Source organism: Takifugu rubripes, chromosome 8, assembly GCF_901000725.2.
Source record: "Takifugu rubripes chromosome 8, fTakRub1.2, whole genome shotgun sequence".
NCBI lineage: Eukaryota > Metazoa > Chordata > Actinopteri > Tetraodontiformes > Tetraodontidae > Takifugu > Takifugu rubripes.
Genome location: NC_042292.1, coordinates 13,369,363 through 13,392,469, shown reverse-complemented (window position 1 = coordinate 13,392,469; position 23,107 = coordinate 13,369,363). Strand labels below are relative to the sequence as shown.

The following is a 23,107-nucleotide window of genomic DNA, read 5'->3' as shown; positions in this document are numbered from 1 at the left end:
CGGGTATCTCGATGTTACACAGCAGGTAACTTGCAACGACACATCATGTGTGCAACCTGTGGCTGCATTCAACACAACGACGTTCTGGGGTGTTAACAAGCACAAAGGCGAGCACACAGGAGTGAGCTGATCATTATACAGCCTATAGGAGGACAGCCAGAGGAGAGCGGCGACATCGTCGCCACGATGCGCTCGACTCCGGGGTCGCCACGCATGTCCTCGGACACACAAGCGCGCGTGCTGTCGCGTCCCAAATAGGACGGAAGAGGGAGAAAAGTCTGCTTTGGCAGATCAATTCGGCATGTTAAAGCTGCCTAATGGAACATCACTGGCAGATTTAGCAATCGCTAAAGGTTACAAGCATGTGACGCCACAGCCGACAGTCGGTCGATTATGCTGCAAAAAAGCAACAAAAAGGTTCGTTGTTGGGGTCACGTGGTGCATCGGTTGTGGTGCATCGGAGGACTCCGTAAACATTGACATGCAGATAGTGTCTTCTGACACCTCTCACATGTGGGTAAAAGGTCACAAAGTGGTCCAACGTGCAACAAACAAAAAAAGGGGATATTGATCTTTGATTTCTTTCCATCAGCATGCAGCCGGCGTGTCTTTAGAGAAGATACGTCTTTAGAGACGATGCAGAAAAGAGCGAATCATCGCTCTGTTCGCGAGGATGAGAAGGCCGGCCCGGGCTTATCAAAATAACGTCATCAGGCTCATTAACTATTGGCCCCCATGAGATGCTGATGTTCTAAGATGAGTCATCCCTGTTCAAAAGGCCCCTCTGAGGGGCCTCGTCTCCCAGGAGATCCTCGCTCCTGCTCAGGAGGTACATTAGCAACACTGACTTATTGATGAGGCTGTAGTCACAAGATCATCAAGCTCTTCAGTTGTTGGGCAGAATCTGTTTCTTTTGCCGTCTTTCCCCCCACAAAGCTGCTGCAAATCCCCTCGGAAAGAGCTGCTAAGATAAGATGGCTGCTGAACTAAGATGTTGCTGGAAATAGACATGCAGTGGTGATGTGACACACTACTTTGGAATCAGGGTACATGATGTTTAACATTAAGTTTCAGATGTGCTTCTGAAATTGTCAGTAAATATGAGCTCAATTCACAGCAGCGCAGGCTAAATCATTCATAATATCGCCTCTAGGGGCAGTGTTGAGTATACTGCATTCATGCATTATGAGTCAGTGTTAGCTACATTAATTTTAGTAAATGTGAAGCAATTTTAAAATTTGATTTAATTTATGAACAGGATTTTCGACATGATTAGCTAGCCTGTTGCTACTGTCATGGAGATGTGTCAGGAAACCCGATAAAAAGACGATAAAACAGTGATAATTGCGGCTGAGTGCTCTAAAAGTCATGCTATCATCACTCTTTAGCCTGTCATATAGATCTCTAGAAGTACAGGAGCACCACTTAGCAGGATCCAGGCTTTCGATAATGGACACTGATGGCCATTAAATATGACTAAGTTTAAGTCCAGGACCGAAATGGATCGTCCTGTGTTCTCGCATGATGATGTTCATCATGAAAAACCAGAACATCACCAGAGTTCCACGCTGAAAGGGAGCCAGGTCGTCCTTTTCAGATTTAAAGTTTGATTATCTGATGCCGGTGTTTTCACTGGTAAAGAAAGCCCGAGTGTCACAGCAACGAAAACCACCCACCATCGCACCATTAAGTCTGAAAGGGTCTGCACCCACCCTTTTACAGTAAAGCATTCCCATTAAGATAATTGGTCATGATATACATCCAGCCTTTTAGCTGCCGCTCTTCTCTTCTGTTAGCCAGCAACAGCGATAAAAAAAGAATCACAGAAAACATGCCCAACCACACACCGAACGCTTCTGAGCCCGACGCTTCCTGTGATTCTAACCACGCTAAAGCTTCTGCACAACAGATTTGCAGGTTTGATGCTAAGTATGATGGTGGATTTAACGGCAACAGCTCGCAGCGGCAACGGAATTTAATTTTTTTAAAAAGACTGTCTTAAACATCTCCCACTGCTGGCAAGGAGCTCGTGGTGCAATTTCCCACGAGTGTGAATTATCTGAAACAGGCAAAATCCCATTTTCTGGCATATTCATGCTCTATTTAATGTGTGGTATATTTAAAGAAATCCCTAATTTGTTCACATCTTCTTTGAATTTTATTCTCATGCCTCAGTGCTGTGAAAACAACCTTCTTCTATTTGCATGTGTCCTTTATCCATGCTCTTTAAAACCACAATGCAATATTTAAAGGTCAAGGGACTTGTGTAAAGGCTTCTGTTAGCGGTGCTGCTACTGTAATCAAGCAATTCAGTTAATATCCAGAGTTCTTTAGCTATGATGCATGAATTAAAGCGTTCCATTGTGAAATGAGCAAACGACCTAAATAAAGATGGAACTACAGAACAGGAAAAAGCTGCTCTGCACATTTCCTGCTCATTAAAACCAAAAGCTGCGAGAGTCTCTGCTGGCTATCCGCGCTCATCTGACCCTGTTCGAACCCGGTGCAACACACCGAGTGGATTTCTCCTTAAATTATATGCTTTCCCTTCCGTCTCAGAGAATTAAGCCCAATGCAGCAGACGACTCAACACAACACGGCAAATAAAAAGAAAAGAAAAGAAGAAGCCGGAAGTAAAAGCCAAATAAGTGGATGGAGCACAGGGCTGGAAAATGCAACTAGTGTGGAAAGTAGTCCCTAAAACTGCTGGGCAAACTTTCTCCCAATCCCCCTAAAGAAAATCAAAACGGCAGAGAGGATTAGAGCCCTGTCGCAAAGCTCCCATTGACCCAGAACTATGTGTGTTCATCACAACCAAATTAGGAAGCACTTCTGTATTTTTTTGTGGTGTGTGTGTGTGTGTGGGTGTGTTTATTACTGTGTGTATTTGTTATTAAGCGCCAATCACACTTTAGCACCTAATCTCTTTACACAGGCTGTCATACTAGAGAGAGAAAAGTCAACTTCACCCCAGTAAAAGCCCTTCAAAGTCAAATCCTTGCATTCTGGTGTTGGTAAAGAAGTGGAGATTAAGCAGGAACGGAGGCTAAATGGAAGGTAAAGGTCTGATCTATCAGATAATCAGATGGAAAGACCAGGCCCCGATCATCTGCTGTCATAACAAACGGTTTGTTCACACATACTTGCAGAACATGCATTCTTGTGAGGACCAAACTGGGCACCCATTCATCTGGAAATGATTCTGTCAGGTACAAAGAGCTGGCAGAAGTTTCTGCACCTCTTCTTATCTCCTATAAGCAGATGTTAGTGGATGTTCCATGTTTTCTTTTTATGTCAGTGCACACGGCTCTGTGTGTGTGTGTGTGTGTGTGTGTGTGTGTGTGTGTGTGTGTGCGCTGAATAAAAGGAATCAGAAAACCACAGAGAAAAGCATGTGATTTTCACATCAGTCAACTCTTATTTCCCACCCGGGTGTTCAGCAAAGCCTCTTACACAGACCACAGGTCTGGACAAACCCAGTCCCACCACACACATTTATCAAAAATCATTTATTGTGTCTCCTTCCATTAGACTTTGCCTTCCTGGCTGTGTTTCTTACCGTGACAAGGATATTTCTGGATAAATATTTTTCCTGTAAAAGCCATCTTGAGAAACTCTGAGATTAAATAGATAAAATGTTTTAGTATTAATCAATGATCAATCAGGTGATGAGGATTTAAATGGGTGAGGAAGCCCTTATATTGTCCACAGCCAAAATGCATGAATGCATATAATCCTTTCAAAAGTGTTTTTTGCAATAGCACTTTTTCTGTTCTGTCCACTATGGAGCTTTCAAACTGTAAATTCAATACTTCAAGTCTATACAGAAAGAAAAAGGCACTTATATATGCATATTTCCTGTATATTTAAGCCTTGGAAAGCCGTTGTCCTCAAGAGAGGACATGCCTTTTTGTTAGTATACTTGTTAGGTTCTACTCTTCCCATATAATTAGGAAAAATAAAGATAAAAAGGCACACCAAACGAAAGCTCGGGTCTCAGGGAGTGACTCATCTGATCCACAAACAATCTTTGTATCTGCTACTGGGGAAGGTAGCTAACAGCTAACGTATAGCTAACTAACAGTTGCCAACATTTTGCTTCTTATACATCATACTTATACTTTTTTTTTTTAAAGAATTCCTTCTTTTTTTTGTATCTAACTAACTAACTACCGGGGAGATTCTACAAAGTCCAACCTCCCAAGGTAAAAATGAGCAAATATTTGGTAAAATCTATCTAAGGTTAGCTAAAATTAAACGTTGTGTTATTGTGACGTTATTGCTTCCAAATTAATTTAATTAGGTCACTTTATTTTTGTCTTTTTTCCCTATTAACTTAATGAAGCTGTATCATTTCCTTTTAATTAACTGACTCAGTCGATGATATGATTAGCAATTTTTTTGACTGTAAATGTTGGGAAACCAATTGAAATGTTCTAGTCTTGCTCTCCTGGTAACGATGTTAATGTGATTCATACACACACACACACACACACACAGATGTTCACAGTCTGTTGCATGTTTTACTGGTTTGAGACAAAGTTTTGTCCCAGGCAAGTGATTTTCAAAGCTTAGCGATAAAACCAGCAAGATTTAGTTCTATCAGTGACCTTTGACCTTGTTGACCCCTGCATGCTCTCCCCCTACCTGTGGAGTTCTTAAGCCTTAAGCTTTGATTGCATCAGAAGACCGAGAGGAGAGAGATCAGTATTTTCATATTATGCAGCTAAAAGTCCTGTCTTGAAATGTCAAAAGTTCCCTCAATCTCAGGCATCTTGTGGAAGCTTCGATGTTAATTTGCAGTGTTTCCCATCACCGCTGTTTTCCCACCGTCTGCGACGTGTCCCTTCTTGCCCGATGGCATGTTGGAGTGTCTGGAGTGTACTGACGCGTATCAGTCAGAATAGGGTATCAATGTTGTGATTCCACACACACTCACAAAGTCTCTGTGGCCACGGGTGGGGTGGGGGGGGGGGTTCTGACCACATCCTCTCTTTTATCATGGGAAGACAGCGCCCTTTTCATCTGACGTTTCCTTTAAACCTCTGGTCTGGACAGAAAGCTGTAGGGACGATGTACCGTTGCTTGAAAATATAATCCCAGGTGCTTTTTCCACGCTGCCATTTTAGATGGACCACAGGAAAATGTCGGGAACGTCCTCGGATCCTGGGAACGTTGTTTATCGGTCCTCCTCGAGGCGACCAGCCCGGGTCCTGATCGTGGAGGCGTCGCCTCCCTGGTGGTCAGACACCTGCGACGTGCTGTGTGAGGCTTTGGACGACTTCCTGTCCTTGGCCTGCAGCCTGGACGGACCCTGTCGGATCCCCCTGCTCAGCCTGTACGCCGTCAGCAGGCAGCAGGAATGTCTGCTGCCGTTTGCGGTCAGATTACGAAAGTGGAATATTGATCGCAACTTCTGTTGCTATTTGTTTATGTTCTGCTTCCATCCTCGTCTACCGCAGCAGGTTCGTGGGAACCTGGCGAGGCTGAGGTCATGCGTTGAAGAGCTGAGGGCGATTCCCGGGGAAGGTTGCACCAGAGGGGCGACGAGGGGAGGAGAGCTGCTGCAACAGGCGCTGCTGGACGGTCTGCAGCAGTTCAGGCAACACATGAAGCACACGAGCGCTGCAGGCCACAACACGTCTCTGGAGGTGAGGAGGGAATATTAACAATTATTCATTTGTTATATCAGGTGAAATGAAAAAGAAAACGCTGATGGACTCCCTGCCGTGTGGCAATAAATAAAGACAAGTGGAGATGCTGGGGATTGAACCCAAGACCTCAAACATGCGAAGCACACGCTCTACCACTGAGCTACATCCCCGTGACAGCTCTGTGGCTCCCAACGATCTGGGTCCTGGACCGTCCTGTCCTGTTATGTGTAGTAGGACAGGATGTTCTAAAACAATTTTGGTCCAAAGCGATGTCATAACGGTTTTGCCGTAAAATAACAGCTTTGGGTTCATTTTCACGGTTTGCTGACTGACTAATGGGGCGGCTCATGTCTTCTTCATCGCCACTCTGCACCTTGAGAGCCTGTTGTTATGCAACTTTAAGGCTTTTTCTCTTGGAGGAAGTGCTGCTACAACTGCAATTACGTCGCTTTCACGCACTACATTTAGTGTCATTTTGAAGCGGGTTCAACCCAATTAAAGTTTGCTTCATTTACCGTTTAGGTGCTCAGATTTTCAGGAGAGAGCAGCATTTTCCCAGCACTGGACAGCAGAATTTCCCTCCCCACATGCTGATTCATGGTTGAAAGTCCGACCTTCACAGAACCCCGCGTCACAGCTAATGCACAGAGCAAGTGTAGCAGCCACTTACATTCAAGTGCTGGTGTGTTTAGAAGGTTCAAGGAGGTCAGCAGAATCTTGCGACTCTTAAGGTGCGCGTCATTCCAAACAGCTTTGGGCTGAAGTTAAATGTAAACGATGGACTTTAAACTTGAGAGGAGCAGTCATTGCTCCCAGGAAATGAGAGTTTAGGGGAATTAGAATAAGCTGATAACAGCTTGCCAAACTGAAAAGAGCTCATTTGTTAGCTTGAAATGCTGGACATATGAGGAGCCAATTGAGAAATTATCTGGTCACAGTCCTTTTTAAATTGGAACATCTTGTCCTCTGGGTACAAAGGCAGTGAGTTGTTGACGCAGATTTCTGAAATCCACCCAGATTTACTGTACTGGAGGGCTCTGGCCAGATGATTACACTATGAACCTCTGTTTCAGACAGCGGCAGATATGAATAGCGCCATTACAGAGGCATCGAGCAGAGATGTGTGTCTGTGTGTCTGTGTGCGTGCACACTGTCGTAAATTGTACGTTATCTCCTCTATTAGGCTTGGGCAGCAGATTCCACATTCGGTCAGACATCAGGAAGCAGAGCACAGAAGCCATTAATGATCCTCGCGTTAATCTAATCGAGCCAGACGTTAGACTAAGCTAGCCTAACCATGCTCAGCATTTTAGTGCCAGAAAATCAGTTTCATGTAATTCTCCTATCAGACAGTGGCAGCTTAAATCTGGATGTCTGTTGCAGAATTCCGGGGTCAGAATTCAGCAGCAAACCATATACAGTAGTTTCGGTTCAAAATGCTTGTAAATTTCAAAATAATTATTTCCTAGAGACATTATGATTACAGGCTACAGAGCCAGAGGGGAGTGGAAAAGATGTGTTTTGCCATTGTGATATGTGGTGTCCCACTTTTCGTTTGGGGTGGGTGGTTTTCTGGGAAGTTTTTCACTGTTTCGTAACAACAAAATACGATATATTATGGTCTGAGTGTGTGACAGAAACACGTAGTCACACAGAGAGAGCGATATGTTGCATCAACTCGGCAACTTGTTTGTCTGAAGGTTGATAACTTGAAGGATGATCGTCGGTCTCCAACACAGTTGTTAGCGTAGCATTTTTTAAACAGATCTTTGCTGTAGGCGTTGTGTGGTATCTCTTGTTTGTCTGGATTGTTGACTCTTTTGTGTGCTGAAGCGTGCTCCTCTTGGCTATATTTAAAGGTTACTGTCATGACCAGCCAATCAGGGCGCGGCGTTGTCCAGAGGCTGGAGACGGGGCTCAAAGATGCTGACCTGGTGTCACTGAGGCGACTCCTGGTGGTCCAGATCCTTACCGGCGTCGACTGCGGTCAGGACAGCTCATCCCCTGAGGCCAGGCCCGCTGATGCTGAAGGTAAATGCAAAATAAACACGGACTTCTTCGTTTTAAAGCGAATTATTTGGCATGCTAATATCACTGTTAGCATATTAGTGCCTTAGCAAATAAACAGTCCGAATTTCCCCCTTTGGAATAGAGCTTTCCCCTTAGGTATTTTTTGACAAATGTGTGTGTGAGCAGCTGTTTTGCATTGCTCATTTTTTGGTTCAGCCTTTGTGACATTATTTACACTCTCATTCAAATAGCCTCTAAAGCTCTGAAATGGTAACAGCTAAAAAAAATTAAACATGTAAGATTTATGAGCCCGTGTTGTTAAGGGACCTTCATTAGGAGGAACCAGAGAGTGCAGGGGATGGGTCACGTCAGGCCATTGGAAGAGCAACACGGCAGTTCGTGCAGCAAAGGCAAAGCTTTAAGAATCATATTCAACCAGACCGTGGTTCTGTGCACATGGAGAGCCCAAACCCTTAGGAACCGGCCAACATGTGAGAGGAAACTGGGACAGCTCTTCATCCAACACTAAACTGACTTCAGAGTTCATTTGGCTGGAAAATGAAGCTGGCTGACATCAGCGATGGGAAGTTCTTACTGTCTAGCCAGTGTGAATTCCACTAAGACGTACTGGGATGCTGGATGGGGTCCTGAGAACGTCTTAGCAGTAATTTATTCGGTTGCTAGTTTGAGCCTCAAGTGTATCAGTAAAAAATGAGAGGATATGGGAAGAAACTCCTTTTTACATTAGAAAAGATAGGCAAACCCTTACAGAGAACGGATCTGTTCTAAACAGACGGTGGGGACTGATCCCAAATCTCCAAACGTGAAGGATTTCCTTTATTAGGATGTAAAAACCACAAATAGGACAGATTTTTCAGTTAAAGCACATAGGGCCGTAGTCAAATGGGGATGTAGCTCAGTGGTAGAGCGTGTGCTTCGCATGCATGAGGTCCTGGGTTCAATCCCCAGCATCTCCACTTGTCTTTATTTATTGCCACACAGCAGGGAGTCCTCCAGTGGCCCAGGTATCTGAGGATCACTGTCAAGGTCCTGACGTAAATGCAGGTTAGAACAAAGAAATTATAGTTCACTCTTTAAAACCTGTGTGGGGATCCAACTTTGGACCTGCATTTTGTCCTATGAGACAGTAGAGTCAATGTATGTGTGTGTGCGTGTGTGTGTGTGTGTGTGGGCGCATACAAGTGTTGGAATTGACTGACTTTTTCATGATAGGCGACTGCTTGATTTAAACCTGTAATTACCAGAAAATTCCCTCTTTTATCCATTATTTGGCATTTTCGGTGCTTATTTTACTGACGTTTGTGACTTTTCTGTTAAGAGGTTCATTTTAGGGCACAGAATGCACAAAATCAAGATTAAGTCTGCGGTTACAATGGTGGAGGTCAGAGGTGAGGAAACGCTTGTCCTCGCACAGGGTCCTCGAGAGGAACGTGTGTCCAAAGAACAACGCCTTGTGCGCATCCTGTTATTGTTGAACTTCAACCAAAGAATCCTCGAATCCCCGACGTGTTGCGCAATGGTGGAGCCGATCTCCTGGGAGAAGATAAAGAAATGGGTCACACAGCGAGTCGAGGCACAGATTTCATCGATGACGGATGTTACCAGTGATTCGGAGCTTTTATCCCTAACATTTAAACACAATTAGTTCAAGCAAACAGGTTTAGCTGTCGTCAAACACTGGGTGTTGATTGCAATGGTGTGTGGTGGTGCTTTTTCCTTTTGAGACACATCAAAATCAAACTGTAGAGCGGAAATCATTCATCCAGACAAAGGCAGGAAACAGCCTGGTTAGAATGTGGCATGAGCATCCGTGAGTGGAGATGCAGGGTATTGATCCTTGAATTCAATGGCGGAATTAGTTAATGTCCCCTAAAAGGCACATTTAAGCTTGGTCAACAGCTCCTAAAAACTATGGAAATGTTAGAAAATCAATCTGTGTGAATCTCTCCTCTAACGTGAAAGTTTTGATTGAGCTGTTGGGATGGATATAAAAGATGGAGGTAGTCTTACATGCAATACCACCGGGATCCGCTGGGGGCTCTAAAAAGTACTTGCTCCAATCTACTCCCATCTACTTCATTTTCCATCATGAACTTCAAAAAAAAATTCACATTTCACAACACTGTCAACTGAATGTCAGCTTCATTCCCTCATCTTAAAATAAAATGGTGGTCCATATGAAATTATTCTCATCATTACTTAGACATTAATCCTTCAAAATTGTGTCTATTTGATTGACATCTCTGATAGCAGGCGTTATGCCCACTCCTAACTCCTCCTCCAGCACCGCCCTCTTATCCAAATATGGTTACTTCTGGCTCTAAAACCTCAACATGGTTATGTCCCGTAAGCCAAACTCCTCACTTGTAGCAGCCCTTCTCAACGGGTTTGCCGGAATAAGGATGCTGGGCTCGGACTCTTGATTAAATTATAAACCATTTACCAGGGTTCATTTTAGGTTCTGGTTCTTGGTGAGCTGGTGGCCTCAATGAAACAGGTGGAAAAGTTGCTTCTGTTTAAAATGCAGGGACGGCAGCACCTCGAGTTCAAGCACCCTGCTGAATCGAACCGTCACAGTCGGGCTCAGAACTCACCGGGGGGGGTGTTGCTTCCTGCGCGTTAGCTGCAAAAGTAATATTTTATTTCCTGCAGCACATCCATTGATCTCACGCCGCTGAATCCTCCACGCTCGCCCCCCCACCGACCACCTGACCGCGGCTTAAATAGCACAACTTGTGCTTTCTGTCACACAAATGAGCTTTATTTTTTTTCATAAGGAAACAACTGGACAGAAAGCCCATCTCCCTCTATAAATAACCGCGATCCACGCTTAGCAAATCTCCCCGCAAATCCCCTCGAAAACGGCTGCCAAATTCCGCTCCCTCGTCATCGCGTCTTGACGAACAGCGTTCACATCGCTCGGCGGGTTTTGTCACAGTGTTTATTCGTTTTTTTACGAACGCTCCTCAAAGTGTCAACATATTCATTCTCCCCACAGACGTCACGCTAAGTCCCTAAATCCAGCTCCGGAGTGGCAGTCGCCATTGTCCGCCGATCGCTTGGCTGTGTGCTGAGGAGGCTACTGTCTTTGTCTGCCGCTGCTCAAATTAAAACTGTAGTTTGAGAATAAAGGTGGCAGCGCAGCCGCCTGGAACACTGGGGAAAGACTCTCAAACACCAGCAGTGATTGTCGGATCAAGCTGTCAATAACAAAGGATTATGGTCTATTATATCTGTCTAATCCCCCTCCTCCCCATCTCAGAGTGCCCCCGTCTCCATGAGATCTTTATGCTGCTGAGAGATAAAGGATGACTTTGCATCCTTACATTGTTTTTATATAGGTGCTTTTTTTTCTCCTTTTCCTTTTTGTCTTCATCTCTTTCAGAGGAACTGAAAACAGAGGAGGTGGGGGGGGGGTGTTCTTGGGCGACTTAATTACTTTTTTGCCCCTGCTCCACCTCCTCTTTCTTCTTTTCCTTTTTAGGATGTGTGAGGGAATAATTCACATCTCCAACTCTGCCTCCCTCCCCATACTTTGCAGAATATCCTCTCTCCTTCTCTTTCCTTCTCTCGCTCTCTCTCATTTGAAGTTATTGCTCTCTTTATCGCTTTCCTTTGACCTTAGATGCATCCTGTAATTGTAATAAACTCTCAAATGCAGACGTGCCAAATCGGAGCCTTTCTCTCTGTTGTGGACTTGTTGCTTCATCGTGCAGATGTATACATAAGTGTACTTGGCCCACATTGGGTGTAATCTTGTCATCCTTTGCGTTTCTTGCTGCGCCATTGCTTTCTTCTACCTCCTGCCTTGGATGTGGGCTTCTCTGGTCCCTCCAGTGTGTTCCTCCCCTTTAATTTCCTCCCTTGGAACACTTAAGGCGTTTCCTCACCCCACACGGTTTCGCCCGAATCAGCACACGTCCCACAAATCCACTCTGAGTCGCAGGAATACCTTTAAAAAAAGAGTACCCCTCCCCTGAGAGGAGGATTATAATCCACTGGCCCCCAGCCAGGGGTTTTAAAGACAGTAAGCCAAGTCGTCCCGAGCTATATTTTGAGTATTACATTACAATAATGATGTAAGCCTTCTTGATCCCTGGAGGAGACCTACAGAGAACAAACCCAGGAAACCTTTTTTTCCCCTAAATATGCAGTAGTTCTTCAGATGTATCTCCTGAGTAACAGCAGGAAGGACCAGCATCGCCACGGTTTCAGTGCTTGTTTGGTTTTAAATTCGGCCTGATTACGGGCAAGGATCGTATTTTATTTCTCGGCTGGCCACTAGGTGGCGATGAAGTGCCCCCCCCCATTTTTTTCATTTTTAATGAGGGATACGGGAGCAATTGTCTTAAGCTAAACTGCCTATTATATCAGCCTTGCTAATGCCATCTTTGAGATTGTGCAGCTAATTCCAAACCCACGTGCGATGCACATATGCGCCAGCCCATTATGCCTAAGTGGTCCTGCACATTCCCCACGTTCCAGGAGAGGTTTTCCGTCTCGGCTTCCAGTACAACCACTCACCTGCAGCCGCTCAAGGCCGCTCGCCTCCCTTCTCTCCCTCTTTTCCGTTTCGATAATTTTCTGTCACAGTCAGCTCGTTTGCTTCAGCGTGTGGTGGCCCAGAGAGGTTCTACTGAGGAAACCACACCCAGACCTTCTAACTGACACACACACACGCGCACACGCACACACACACACACCCAGCTGCAACCGCTGCGTGATATTTGTGCTGACAGGAAGTCTCACATTCTTACAAATGTGTGGACTGGTTGTTAAACAGAAGACAATTAGCATTATATAACAGTTAGTGATGAAGCGTAATGTTCTGTGATGGATTATTGTCATTAAAAATCTGAGATGCATCGTTAAATAATGTTCCTCTAGCTTAAACATCCCAAACATGGAACTGAAGGAGAGAAAACACTTGATATAAACCCAATTAGGACAAATTATTCCAAATGTTTTACACTATAAAGACTGTGATTCTTCTTACCCATGGAAATTTCATGTAGCAGCGGATAAAAATGAATTATTTTGCATTATAAACAGCGGATTAGAATGAGAACACAGTGTACAGTTACACCACTCATTTGTCATCGTTAAGCTAATGTTTATTATAGCGCTGGCTATTGTCAGTTAATGCAGCCTGACTGGGAAGTTGCTCTATGCGTGCACACACACTCACACGCTCACACACGTTAGCAAGGTCAATCTGTTTTCACCTCTGAGTGACGTTGGCGATGCAGCAGGTGGTCATACAGATGGAGGCTGGCATCAGTCATCACTCCAGGAGACGCAGCCTATTAATCCCATGCTGAGAGGTGAGGTGGCTGGTCTCCCTGCATCACTCACACTTTCAATACCTCATTCATTCATTTATTAAAAACAAAAAAAAACGCCGTCTGCACCATAAAATCCATCCATCCAGGACTATATTTCTCAATGAAAACGAATTTCCTGCAATTACAGGGAGTCAGGCTGGCGTTCTTCCTTCTTTCGCTTCTTATTTTCTCCCGTCTCTGCGCACGTTTTCGCGCTGGCTACAGTCGCGGAGTGTTTTTGTCGCCGGCCTGTTATCTCTCTTCCTGAAAAGTTTTCCCTTTCTCCCAGAATGTGTCGGCACGCCAGCGACGTGAAGCCTCTCTAAATGTCCCCTGGACTTTTTTTTCCCCTCTCCCTTTTAATTACGATTCTTTTCATTTTCCTCCACGAGCGCTGACTCCAGCGCGGAGCTCCTCACATCCTCTGCCATCTCCTCTTTTTTTTTTGCCTTCAAAGACGGGGCCAAATCTGCTCTTTCTCATCTCTCCTGTTAAAATTTGCCAGATTGAGGCTCAAATCACGCAGTTCCACTCACGTCCCTGCTTTCCGTGGGCCTCTCTTTCTCATCAAAGCCCGTAAGACAAACCGAGCATCATGAAAGGATTTCAGCCCTTGACCTTCCTTAACATGCTGTACAGTACATATGTGAGCGCCGCTCCTCTGTTGTTTTCGCCGTCCTCGCCGATGACAACCAGACGACAGCCGTTCTGACGCCCTCTTCGCCCTCTTGTCCTTTTCAAGCGTCCGTCCGCTTTAATCGTCTCAGACGTTGCTGCGAGGCAACGGTTCACACAGAGGCTGGTGTGTCGGGGGCTCCGCGTCTCAGCCCAGAAGATCAGCGTCTCATTTGTCACAGTCTCACATTTTGGTCAGTAAGCTATTTATCACTGTTGTTTACAGACCAGATGACAGACGAGGACAAAGAGCACCGTTAGCTTTATCGCATTAGCCAAAATTCCAGAAACATGTCATCACTAAGGCCCTTTGGCACTATTAGGTAACAAATGGTTCTGGGTTTAATTCCCTACAAGAGCTTCTCTGTGCTTGCACACGCAACCAGTGTCCGTGTTGGTTTTCCTCTAAAAACCTGCGCAAATATTCAGGGTTAGCTGGCTGCTGCAGATAGCCCAGAGGTGTGAGAGTGTGTGTTTTGCATCTTATGTCTGTCCTGTGATGAACTGATGACTGTCCCAGAGGGAACTGTGATGTCAGCGTTCCATTTATCCTTTGTTTACTAATATTAAAGTAGCAGAAACTAACAACTAGTCTCTTATTAACAGCCAAAATATGAGTTATACTGTGCTGCAGTTGTGCCATCTTTAAGAATACTCCCTAGATTTTTGTCTAAACCCTTATTTCTCCTTCAAAAGACCCAAATTAGCCATGATTAGTAATCAAAATTTTTATAAAATGATTAAGTTTGTGTTTTGCCATACCAGATTTCAAGGTAATTGTCCTACAAAATATAAGCTTTTATGCTAACAGCATTAGTGCCTATTATCCATAACATCTGATTTATGCGGGTGATGTTAAATGTATTATTCTTTTACAGCATCAGCTCTGTAATCTCCCCACATAAAATAAGATTACTGGAGTTGATGGGCAGGAGGATGATTCTCTTCTGTTAATGTGCCCAGTAAAAGGAACCATTAGTGGGCTCAGGTGAAGACGAATGCTGGGAAATTAAATAGAACTATGGTTCCAGAGCGATCTGCTTTTAGAAGTCTACAAAGTCTCAGAGAAACAACTTGCACATTAGCACACCAATGAATTCTGGATTGTAGAGACAGAAGTGGACATTTCCCTGCATAATCAACCCTTTTTGTTGACCTGGCCAGATTTTTGCAGGACATATTTTCCTTCACCTTAAATCACCAAACCCAGTCAGAGCTTTTTTAGCTGCTTCGTCGAAACGTTCAAGTTTCAATGTCATTTAAAGCAGATCCTGTGGTGTGCTGCAGCGCCAAGGTGATTTTACAGTCATGCATCATTACCCTACGCCTCCGGGGAAATAACAGCTAAGGAAGGAAGTGTGTGTGTGTGTGTGTGTGTTATATGTTTACCCTTATCAGCAGAGCCACTGGTTCTGCAGCTGTTTACCACCATTGCTGTTTCATCCGAGGCACCAGGAAGGTGACAGGTGGAGACAGAGATGCTGCTGACCTGATAAGGAAATAGGGGCAATGTCAGCGGCTGTATTGCCACAGCCGTCTTCTTCTTCTTCTTCTTCTTCTTCTTCTTCTTCTTCTTCTTCTTCTTCATAGGATGACTCATATGGCGAGGTAGTAGAAATGGGTGACGATAAGACCACTTTTTTTTTGTAATCCTCCAAGTTAATGAGCCCAGGGATGAAGGAGAGACGTCCTCCGTCTCAGTGAATGCACACATCGGCCTCACCTGCTGTCACCTCAGCTACCGACGCACCTTTGTGGGTTATTTATGCCTCTGGAGTAAATGCAGCTTAGCTCATTTACTGTTTTTACCTTCTCTGTCTTGCATGCACACACACACACACACACACACACACACACACACACACCATAATGTAATTACAAGTCTTTCGGCGTGATCCTTGATTCCAGCACGTCCATCCATCTCTTCTCTATCTAATCTTCTCTCATTTTTTCTCCTCCTGGTTGGTGCAATTTATACTTTCTCCTCTTTTTGCCCCCCCCCTCCCTTCCCAACCTTCCTTCAGCTCCACCTTATCTGACAGACATTATCTGAGGCTGATTGATTTTCTGGAACTCATCTCTGGACACGTGTACTGTCTCTCAGGCTTGAATCCCTTGCGAGCAGTCGCCCATTTCTGATCAACCTTGTCACCTTCAGGTCCCTCTGACCTCACAACCTCTGCAGCCACTCTTCATTCAGAGAAGTAATGAGGCAGTAGGACTCTCCAAACACATCTTTCACCTGTCAGAAATGTAAACTTGACTTTACAGTGTCTTTTCAGACCTACTGCCTTCATTAATGTCATATAAGGGAAAGATATCGTGCTAAAACGTTTCCAGTTCACAACCAAATGCCTTAAAATATATGATATGAAATTGTACTATATTAAAATGCAAATCTGCATATTTTTGGTGGGATAGCAATGATGTGTGGAACAGTAACATTGGGAGAAATACATAGCTTCTGTCCTAAATCTGCCTTGGGTAGATAAAAAGAACCAGTTCCAGTTTTACCCAAGAAGGGGAAAGTTGCAACTGGGTCTTTTCTTCGTCCGTCTGACTCCCCTCACATCCTCTCGCTCCCTGTGGTCCCATTAGCTAACTTCAGAATGACCCTTTAACTATTAAACAAAGAATAGATGAAAAGCTGCATTCTTAAAGCTTCGTATCTGGTTAAATGGACATGGGGTTGGTGCCTTTCTTTTTAATGATGACTGGAAGTCATCAAGGAAATAGTTTGCAGCAACGCAGCTGTGGTTTGTCATATCCATGGTGTCACTCACGCTACAGAGAGATTCATGGACATTAAATAAAGATTCAGTTACATCAACAGGCCAGTAAAGGTTCTTTTTAAGGTCGTTTCTGTTATAATAGACACGTTGCAAATACATTTTTGGTAGTTTGTCGCCATCTAGTGGTAATTAAAAGCAACAACACGCAGACATAAAAAAGGAACTCCTTTGGCTCTGCTTAAATGAAATTCCAGGTTTAGGTTAGCATTAATGCAGATATTCTTATCTTTTATCAGATTGTCTCATGTCGGGTACAGAAATAGAGCTGCAGCAGGTCCAAAACAGCATTTTCAACATAGAGATGGTGTTGAAAGCCTGGCTGCAGGATCAGGGAGGAGACAGGGAGCAGCTTCACCTCCTGCTGCCCGGGGACTCTGCTGCAGGTACCACCCGTACATGCAGAAATGGGACATGGCACAATGTTTGACGTGGCCCTTTTCTCTCATCTAGTGTGCATAAAATGTGACGTGCAGGAGCGTCTGATAAGCCCCGCCCTCATCCACCTGACCCCAAACCTGGGGGTGAAGACAGAGAGCATCGACGACTTCCTGCCTGTCACTAAAGGATCTGCCAAACAGAACCAAATGCCACAAAGACTGAAAGCCATCAAGTAAGGGTTTGTGTATTTAAAAATACCCACTCTTCCTCTTGAAAACAGGCTTCTTTTATGCAAATACTTCCCTTTAACGTGATTGTACAGCAGTATAAAGATGTTCAGAAAACGAACATCTTTGCTGAAAACAGCAATCTGTGTTTTTATTATCAAAATAAAATGTATTGTTTTGTCCTTTTCCCAGTATGTGGTAATGAATGCTTTCCTTCTGATCGCAGGGCAAAAGGCACATATTTGTGGCGTGAATCACATCTTTGTTCTGCAGGAGACATCCAGAAATGAGTCAAAAAGCTGCTGCAAGTTGGAATGATCCCCAGCTTGTATGCGAAGGGATATTTCTGCTCTTTTTGCTGGGAGATGAGCCGGCGATGTCATATTTCACTCGCTGTGTTACACAGTAGCTGCGTTGTGCTGCTGCACGAGTAAAGAGGAATTTATGACCACACACGCAGTCTCAAAAGATCAGAGCAAAAGATAAAAACAAGCAACATTTGCATGCAATATTTGAATGCATGGAAATTTGGAGCTCTCAGACCGGTTTAGCTGCCTCTGATCTGCTCATCAAAGTCTGATTTCCATCAGATTCACTACTGTTCTGGAGGGGAAAACCACGGCGACGTCACGCCATCATACGTGCAACAGTTGGTTTACATTAATCCCGGTGAATGCGGTGTGTGTGTGCGCGTGTACAGGACGCTCCGGGCAGACGGAGTGTGTGAGAGCGTGCTGTACGGCCTGCCGCTGGTGCTCTACCCCACCACCTGCTGGCAGCTGGACTGGGATGAAATGGAGGCCAATAATAACTTGTTTCACGCTCTCTGTCACACACTTAAGGTATGTCTCTCCAGAAAGTGTGTCATTTTTCTCATCTTTTTACTAAATATCTGATTCCTGCAGGTAACAAAGATAAAAAGCTCATTCTAGTATTGTTTCTGTCCTGAATGAGCTTCTTCTTCTGTTTGTTAGACGCATGGCTGGTTCCTGCTGCTGCAGATGGAGCCTGTTACAGCCGGTGGTTTAGGTCTGTCCCCAGTGTGTGTGTGTGTGTGTGTGTGTGTGTGTGTGTGTGTGTGTAGGTGGTGGCGAATGTTTGTTAAAGGCTCAACAGCGCTGTCATTATCACCCTAGGTGTGTGTTCTCACTATATTCTCCAGCCGTCCTCAGCTCTCTCCCTCCTTCTCAAGCCCGCGGCCTCAAAAGAGCTGCTGCTGCCTTGCTCGCTGCCCCGGCCCCTGCAGCAGCGCCCTGCACCTGACGCCACGCAGGCCGTACAGGTTGGTCAAGGGGAATTGCAGAAGTATCGCAGGCACACAAAAGCAGAAGCGGCTGTGTTTTAGAAAAACAATACCAGGAAATGAGTATGAAACACACTTACCACCTCTGTAAGTGTTCTGTAAGTGTTCCACGATGTGGCTTTCAAGGTAACCACCTGTTCCTCTACCGTGGAATTCAGTTTTGAAACAAATCACTCATGTAAAACATCCGCTCAGCAACGCTGCTAATTAGAGCCCCCATTTTGATTTTTATTTGTTCCGAGGAATGTGAAGTGAAAATGTGATATTTTGATATCCATAGTCCAGGTTTTTTTTGTTTTTATTCATCCGCCAGGCCTGTGTGACTCAGCTGGATGAGGAGTTTGTGTTCAACCCCCTCTGCCTGAGCAGTAACCTGTACCAGCACCTGAGGAGCAGGGGGCTGCAGTCACAGCCACGGTACCCCTACAGGTCAGCAAAGGTCAACGCTACTGCTTTACACAGCAATTTATTAAATGACAAATCACTAAAAACCTGGCTTAAAAAGTATGACAATAATTGGAATTGTAGAAACTGAGGTAATAAACACATCCAAATCAACTTTCACATTGACTTAAATGAATCCTTAAAGGACAAATCTGTGGATCCTTTGAGCAGATGCCTCGTAGCCGTCATACCTGTATGCTACAAATCCACAGAAAACAAAATCAAACCGGTTGTTTTTAGGTGAACTTTAAGTGTAAAAGCACCCGCTTGATTCCAGGTTGCAGGCAGCAGCCACTCGCAGGAACCAGTTGCAACCACTAGAGGGCGCTAAATGCCCAACATCCAGGCAGCCGCGGCAGGTAAAACGGCGACTTTATGACAGATGAAAGGTCGTCGTGTCTGTGTGTGTGTGTGTGTGTGTGTGCCGATAACATGAGTAAACAACACTTTGATTATATTTTTTCTTCCAAAACTCATCAAAGATTTAATTAAAATCCTCATATCATATATAACTTTTTCTCAGTTGCTCCCTTCACATAAAGATCAGCAGGTTGATAGAGAGCGTTGCCTCACTTGGGTGTTTGAACACCAGAACACTACTGTTTGTTATATAATTGTGTGTGTAAAAAAATAATAATTCATGGAGAACGAAATCACGGCTTCAGAATGAAAATAGCAATGGAACAGAAGGGCGTAGGAGCATGTTATAAATTCATTTAAGTTTACCTGTCGTAGTAGATTACTCAAAAAACCTCCTTTAATATAACAGTTGAGCAAATAGGCTCAGTTGCATTTAACTGTCAGAGGAATTATCAGGGATTATCAAGTCTGTATAGTGAATAATGACGCCTCAGTGGTCGGAGGAAGACGTGTCTAATGATAATGAAGGGAGATTATCTCCCTGGGTGTGTTTGTAGACAGGAACGCACTGTGTGCTGAGTCATTCTTTTATTTTATGTAAAGCTTTTATGTCGGTTTAAGCTCTAATATTCCAAGTCTGGTCTCAGGGATGAATCTGTGGCCCTTACATTTATCTGTTTGAACAGTTCGTCTGGCCGATGGCGCGTGTTTATAGGGGAGTGAACGCCGGCATGCTAGCTCGCCTTCTGAGTCAGGCTTCTGTACGCTGCTCCACGTCGGCCACATTGGTTAATAGAGCTGCACGCCGTTCACTAGTGGCACGAAGACAAAGAGACTCTTTGTCCTGTCAGCTTTTGCTTTGTTCTGCGTCCGTGCACGTGGTCGTTTATGTGGACGCCAGGACTTGGCAGGCGTGTAAATCCTGCCAGTGTTTGTGCTCTCCGTGCCTTTGCTCTCTCTGGTTTATCTTTAATCTCTCCTTCCACCTCCCTCAGCTTCCCCCGCTTCCTCTTTTGTATCTTTTCTTAACCGAGTCATCAGGTGGGGTTGATTTTGTATCATTTCAGGTTTTGTCTGTTTCTCGTTTTAGCTGCAAAGTCGCCAGCAGGGAACTACTGGCAGAGCCAGGGCCACGGTGGCCCCCTTCCCTTCATCCTCCTCCCATTGGCACCGGCCTCCGCCCCCGAAAGCCTCCCGCCCGGCGCTGACCCTCCTCGGCAGTGGCGGAGGGCAGGAGGGAGACAGCGAAGACGAAATCTCCACGGCGATACAGTAAGAAGGCCCGAGGGAGACTCAGACGACTGAGAGCACACTTCCTCCCTTTGAAGCCTGGGGGGCGAGTTTATGCAGCACGCCCACATAAACACGCGTAGGGCAATCATCCAATTTAACATTTGAGTAATTAGAACACTCATGAAACGCACACGCCGCGCCCTGGATGGTTAGTGCCGCCTTTGATTTAGGTTCAACCATTATTAGATGATTATTAGTTAACTTTTGTGCCCGAGGAAGGAACGTTTCTTGCTAGCTGCCCGCTGCAAATCGCTGAGGCTGCAAAAATCTGAACACTCAACTCGTGAAAAGATGAAAAGAATGGAAACAGGAGGACAATGGAGGCCTGGAAGTGACAAAAAGGGTGGAGGGAGAGATGAGAGGCAGATTAAAGGACCTGTAATGAGGCTCACCAGCATGTAGCGGCACACCCACACACACCCGCACCCACGCTCACACGGTCAAAAAATAGGAACCAGAAGTTGATCGTTCAGCTTATGGAGGCGCATATGGGCACATTCCATTTCCACTCTGCCCTTAAGCGTCCCGGCCTGAACACAGCTTCACTGTTTTAATGAGACAGAGGAGCCTCTCTGCTTAGCATGGCGGCGATGGCGAGCAGCAGAGAGCAGAGCCAGAGGAGTTTAAAGAAGACATCACACACTGGCGGTATTATTCGCTGGTGGCCAGTATTCACACATGTACCGAGCAGTTACACACCCGCCCCCCCCCCCCCCCCCGTCTCATTGCAACTCGGGGACGACCTGCTGGCAAAAGCCGCTGTGACGTCACAAACGTCACAGCGCTTCCGCATTCACCAATTAGCGCCACAACAACGGCCCTTTTGTCCCACGAAGAGAATTTGACCGGACCTCCACCACTGACATTTTAGCTGCCCCCCCCCCACATCACCATCACCGTTGTCTCATTCATCCACCAGTTGAGCCAACATCAGCATCTCTGCCCTGTTCTTTATGGACACACAGATGCCTCCAGCTCTGGTGGTTTCACGCCAGTTTCACCAGTTCTGTCCGTTGATTCACTTCTACAAACTGTATTTGTGTCGGTTTAGTGCAGCGCGTGTTAGAAACTGCAGGCTGACTCTCAAATCTGCGAGCGCGATGTCAGGCCTGATGTTCGCTTGGAACAAAAAAACCCCTCCAACCACGTGTAACCTTTTTCGGTCCCCAGCGTTCCAACCACAGCCCAGTTCAGTTAGATCGCTGCCAGCAAGGCGCGAGTGGTTTTTTTACAGCGCAGAAGGTGCTTTTCCACCGTCGCTGAGTTGTAGTTGTTACTTTCAGTAACAAATGAGTTATTTGGCCTTTTTTCCCCTTTTTGACGGTCGCAGCAAATTTCAGCCGCAGGATAAAACGCTTCCTCGAGTGCGTTTTTTAAGCCGGTTTCTATGTTGTTTAAGACGTCCCGCCCTCTGACCTCCGTGAGGGCGCCGCAGACCGTCAGCGCCATCCGTGAGACAGTTTTGTCTCCAGCTTCCCGATGTTTTGATCCATCCTTTCCTGAGGGAGAGGCCTCCTCTCTCCGCGCCTCCGTCAGCAGCAGCTCCTCTTCTGGGACGGTTCCTGGGAGTTGAGGCACTATTTTTTTGGATTCTTTGATGCATCTGGTGCAGTTCGGGGTTTTGATCCGTCGCTTATCGATTAAAAATAACTGAACTAATAAGAATATTTCAGGTATGTTTGTCCATATCTGTGTCAGTGCATCATTGCGACTTCCTGTTTTTCTTTTCCTGTTTGCTACAACGTGCAAAAGGGCAAACAAACAAAGGACTCCACATTTCTCTTTTTTCCTGTCTTTGTCAGCGGGAGCGCAGACGAAACCATAAATCATTTGCAGGTCAGAGCCAGAGAAGCTCGGGCTGCTTTCAAAATGCCGATGTCTTTGCCGCCGCCGTAGAGGAGCCGTGGAAATCGGTCATTCCTATGTGATTCTTTCAGGGAGCTTTTTTAAAAAACAGAAGTGCAGTACAGAGATTTGAAAAAAAAAGCCAGTCTTAACCTTCCTGTTTTCTCAGCTCGCTGCTGTTAGTTGACTTTCTTTTTCTATATCCAACCGCCGATCCACCGTCCAGAAGGGCACGCACTTTGAAATTTAGATGATGATAAAGGTCACGCGTCCCAGAAACGCACTAATCCTGCAGGGACGTTCTGAGCGGGCGGAGAACATCAGATAACACAGACAGCGTGGGTCTGTGTGGCCACGCAAAAGTGCTCAAGTGTGATCTTTTTGTCTATTTTTGTCATTTGCTGAGCAAAAACCAAGTTTCCTTCTGACTTGACAGGGATCTAAAACAATGAAGCGATTCCTCCCGCGCTCACACACACCGACACACACAGGCATCAGGGATGCCCACTTACTACTGTAGTGTGGCAGTTGCTGCGGGAAATGCCGAGTGTGATTTCTGCAGATGTGTGAAGGTGACGCGTTGCTGTTGCACGGGAGCAAGAGGCGAACCACAGCGAGTTTGAAAAGGGTTTTATCTCCTCTGCTGCAGCACATACAACTGTAATGTGAATTTTCAATTTAAAAAGAGCCAAAATCTATACGTCTGCCTAAATGTGATTTATTTTCCCTGTGTATTCGAGGGTTTTGGGATACGTTAGCTTGTCGATGGCCGTGCTAACGG

At 45.3% G+C, this 23,107-nt stretch overlaps 1 protein-coding gene and 2 non-coding genes across 8 annotated transcripts; 2 read left to right on the top strand and 1 right to left on the bottom strand.

Moving 5' to 3' along the window:
• Positions 1–3,524: 3,524 nt before the first annotated feature.
• On the top strand, positions 3,525–23,091 carry m1ap (meiosis 1 associated protein). Of its 6 annotated transcripts, none has more exons than XM_029839935.1 (13): positions 3,525–4,205; positions 5,130–5,381; positions 5,466–5,651; positions 7,514–7,685; positions 16,713–16,859; positions 16,927–17,086; positions 17,782–17,923; positions 18,056–18,110; positions 18,218–18,363; positions 18,698–18,813; positions 19,106–19,187; positions 20,279–20,460; positions 22,763–23,091. In XM_029839935.1, the coding sequence occupies exons 2-13, from the start codon at positions 5,130–5,132 to the stop codon at positions 22,776–22,778; spliced, it is 1,656 nt and encodes a 551-aa protein (XP_029695795.1). In that variant the 5' UTR covers positions 3,525–4,205; the 3' UTR covers positions 22,779–23,091. The 6 variants fall into 6 exon arrangements, 4 of the variants coding, with proteins under 4 accessions (XP_029695795.1, XP_029695793.1, XP_029695794.1 ...); XM_029839933.1 differs by having other exon boundaries at positions 5,463–5,651; XM_029839934.1 differs by lacking the exon at positions 22,763–23,091 and adding an exon at positions 21,881–22,281 and having other exon boundaries at positions 5,463–5,651.
• Positions 5,753–5,824, bottom strand: trnaa-cgc (transfer RNA alanine (anticodon CGC)). Its single transcript has one exon. It is a non-coding gene; the product is annotated as a tRNA-Ala (tRNA).
• On the top strand, positions 8,570–8,641 carry trnaa-cgc (transfer RNA alanine (anticodon CGC)). The gene has a single exon. It is a non-coding gene; the product is annotated as a tRNA-Ala (tRNA).
• Positions 23,092–23,107: the final 16 nt, after the last annotated feature.

Bases quoted from the DNA above. Each gene is read 5' to 3' on its own strand.
- m1ap (XM_029839933.1), top strand. From the start codon at position 5,130: ATGGACCACAGGAAAATGTCGGGAACGTCCTCGGATCCTGGGAACGTT. The intron at 16,860-16,926 runs GTACCACCCGTA...TCTCTCATCTAG, and splicing joins GCCCGGGGACTCTGCTGCAG to TGTGCATAAAATGTGACGTG. The intron at 18,364-18,697 runs GTTGGTCAAGGG...TTCATCCGCCAG, and splicing joins ACGCCACGCAGGCCGTACAG to GCCTGTGTGACTCAGCTGGA.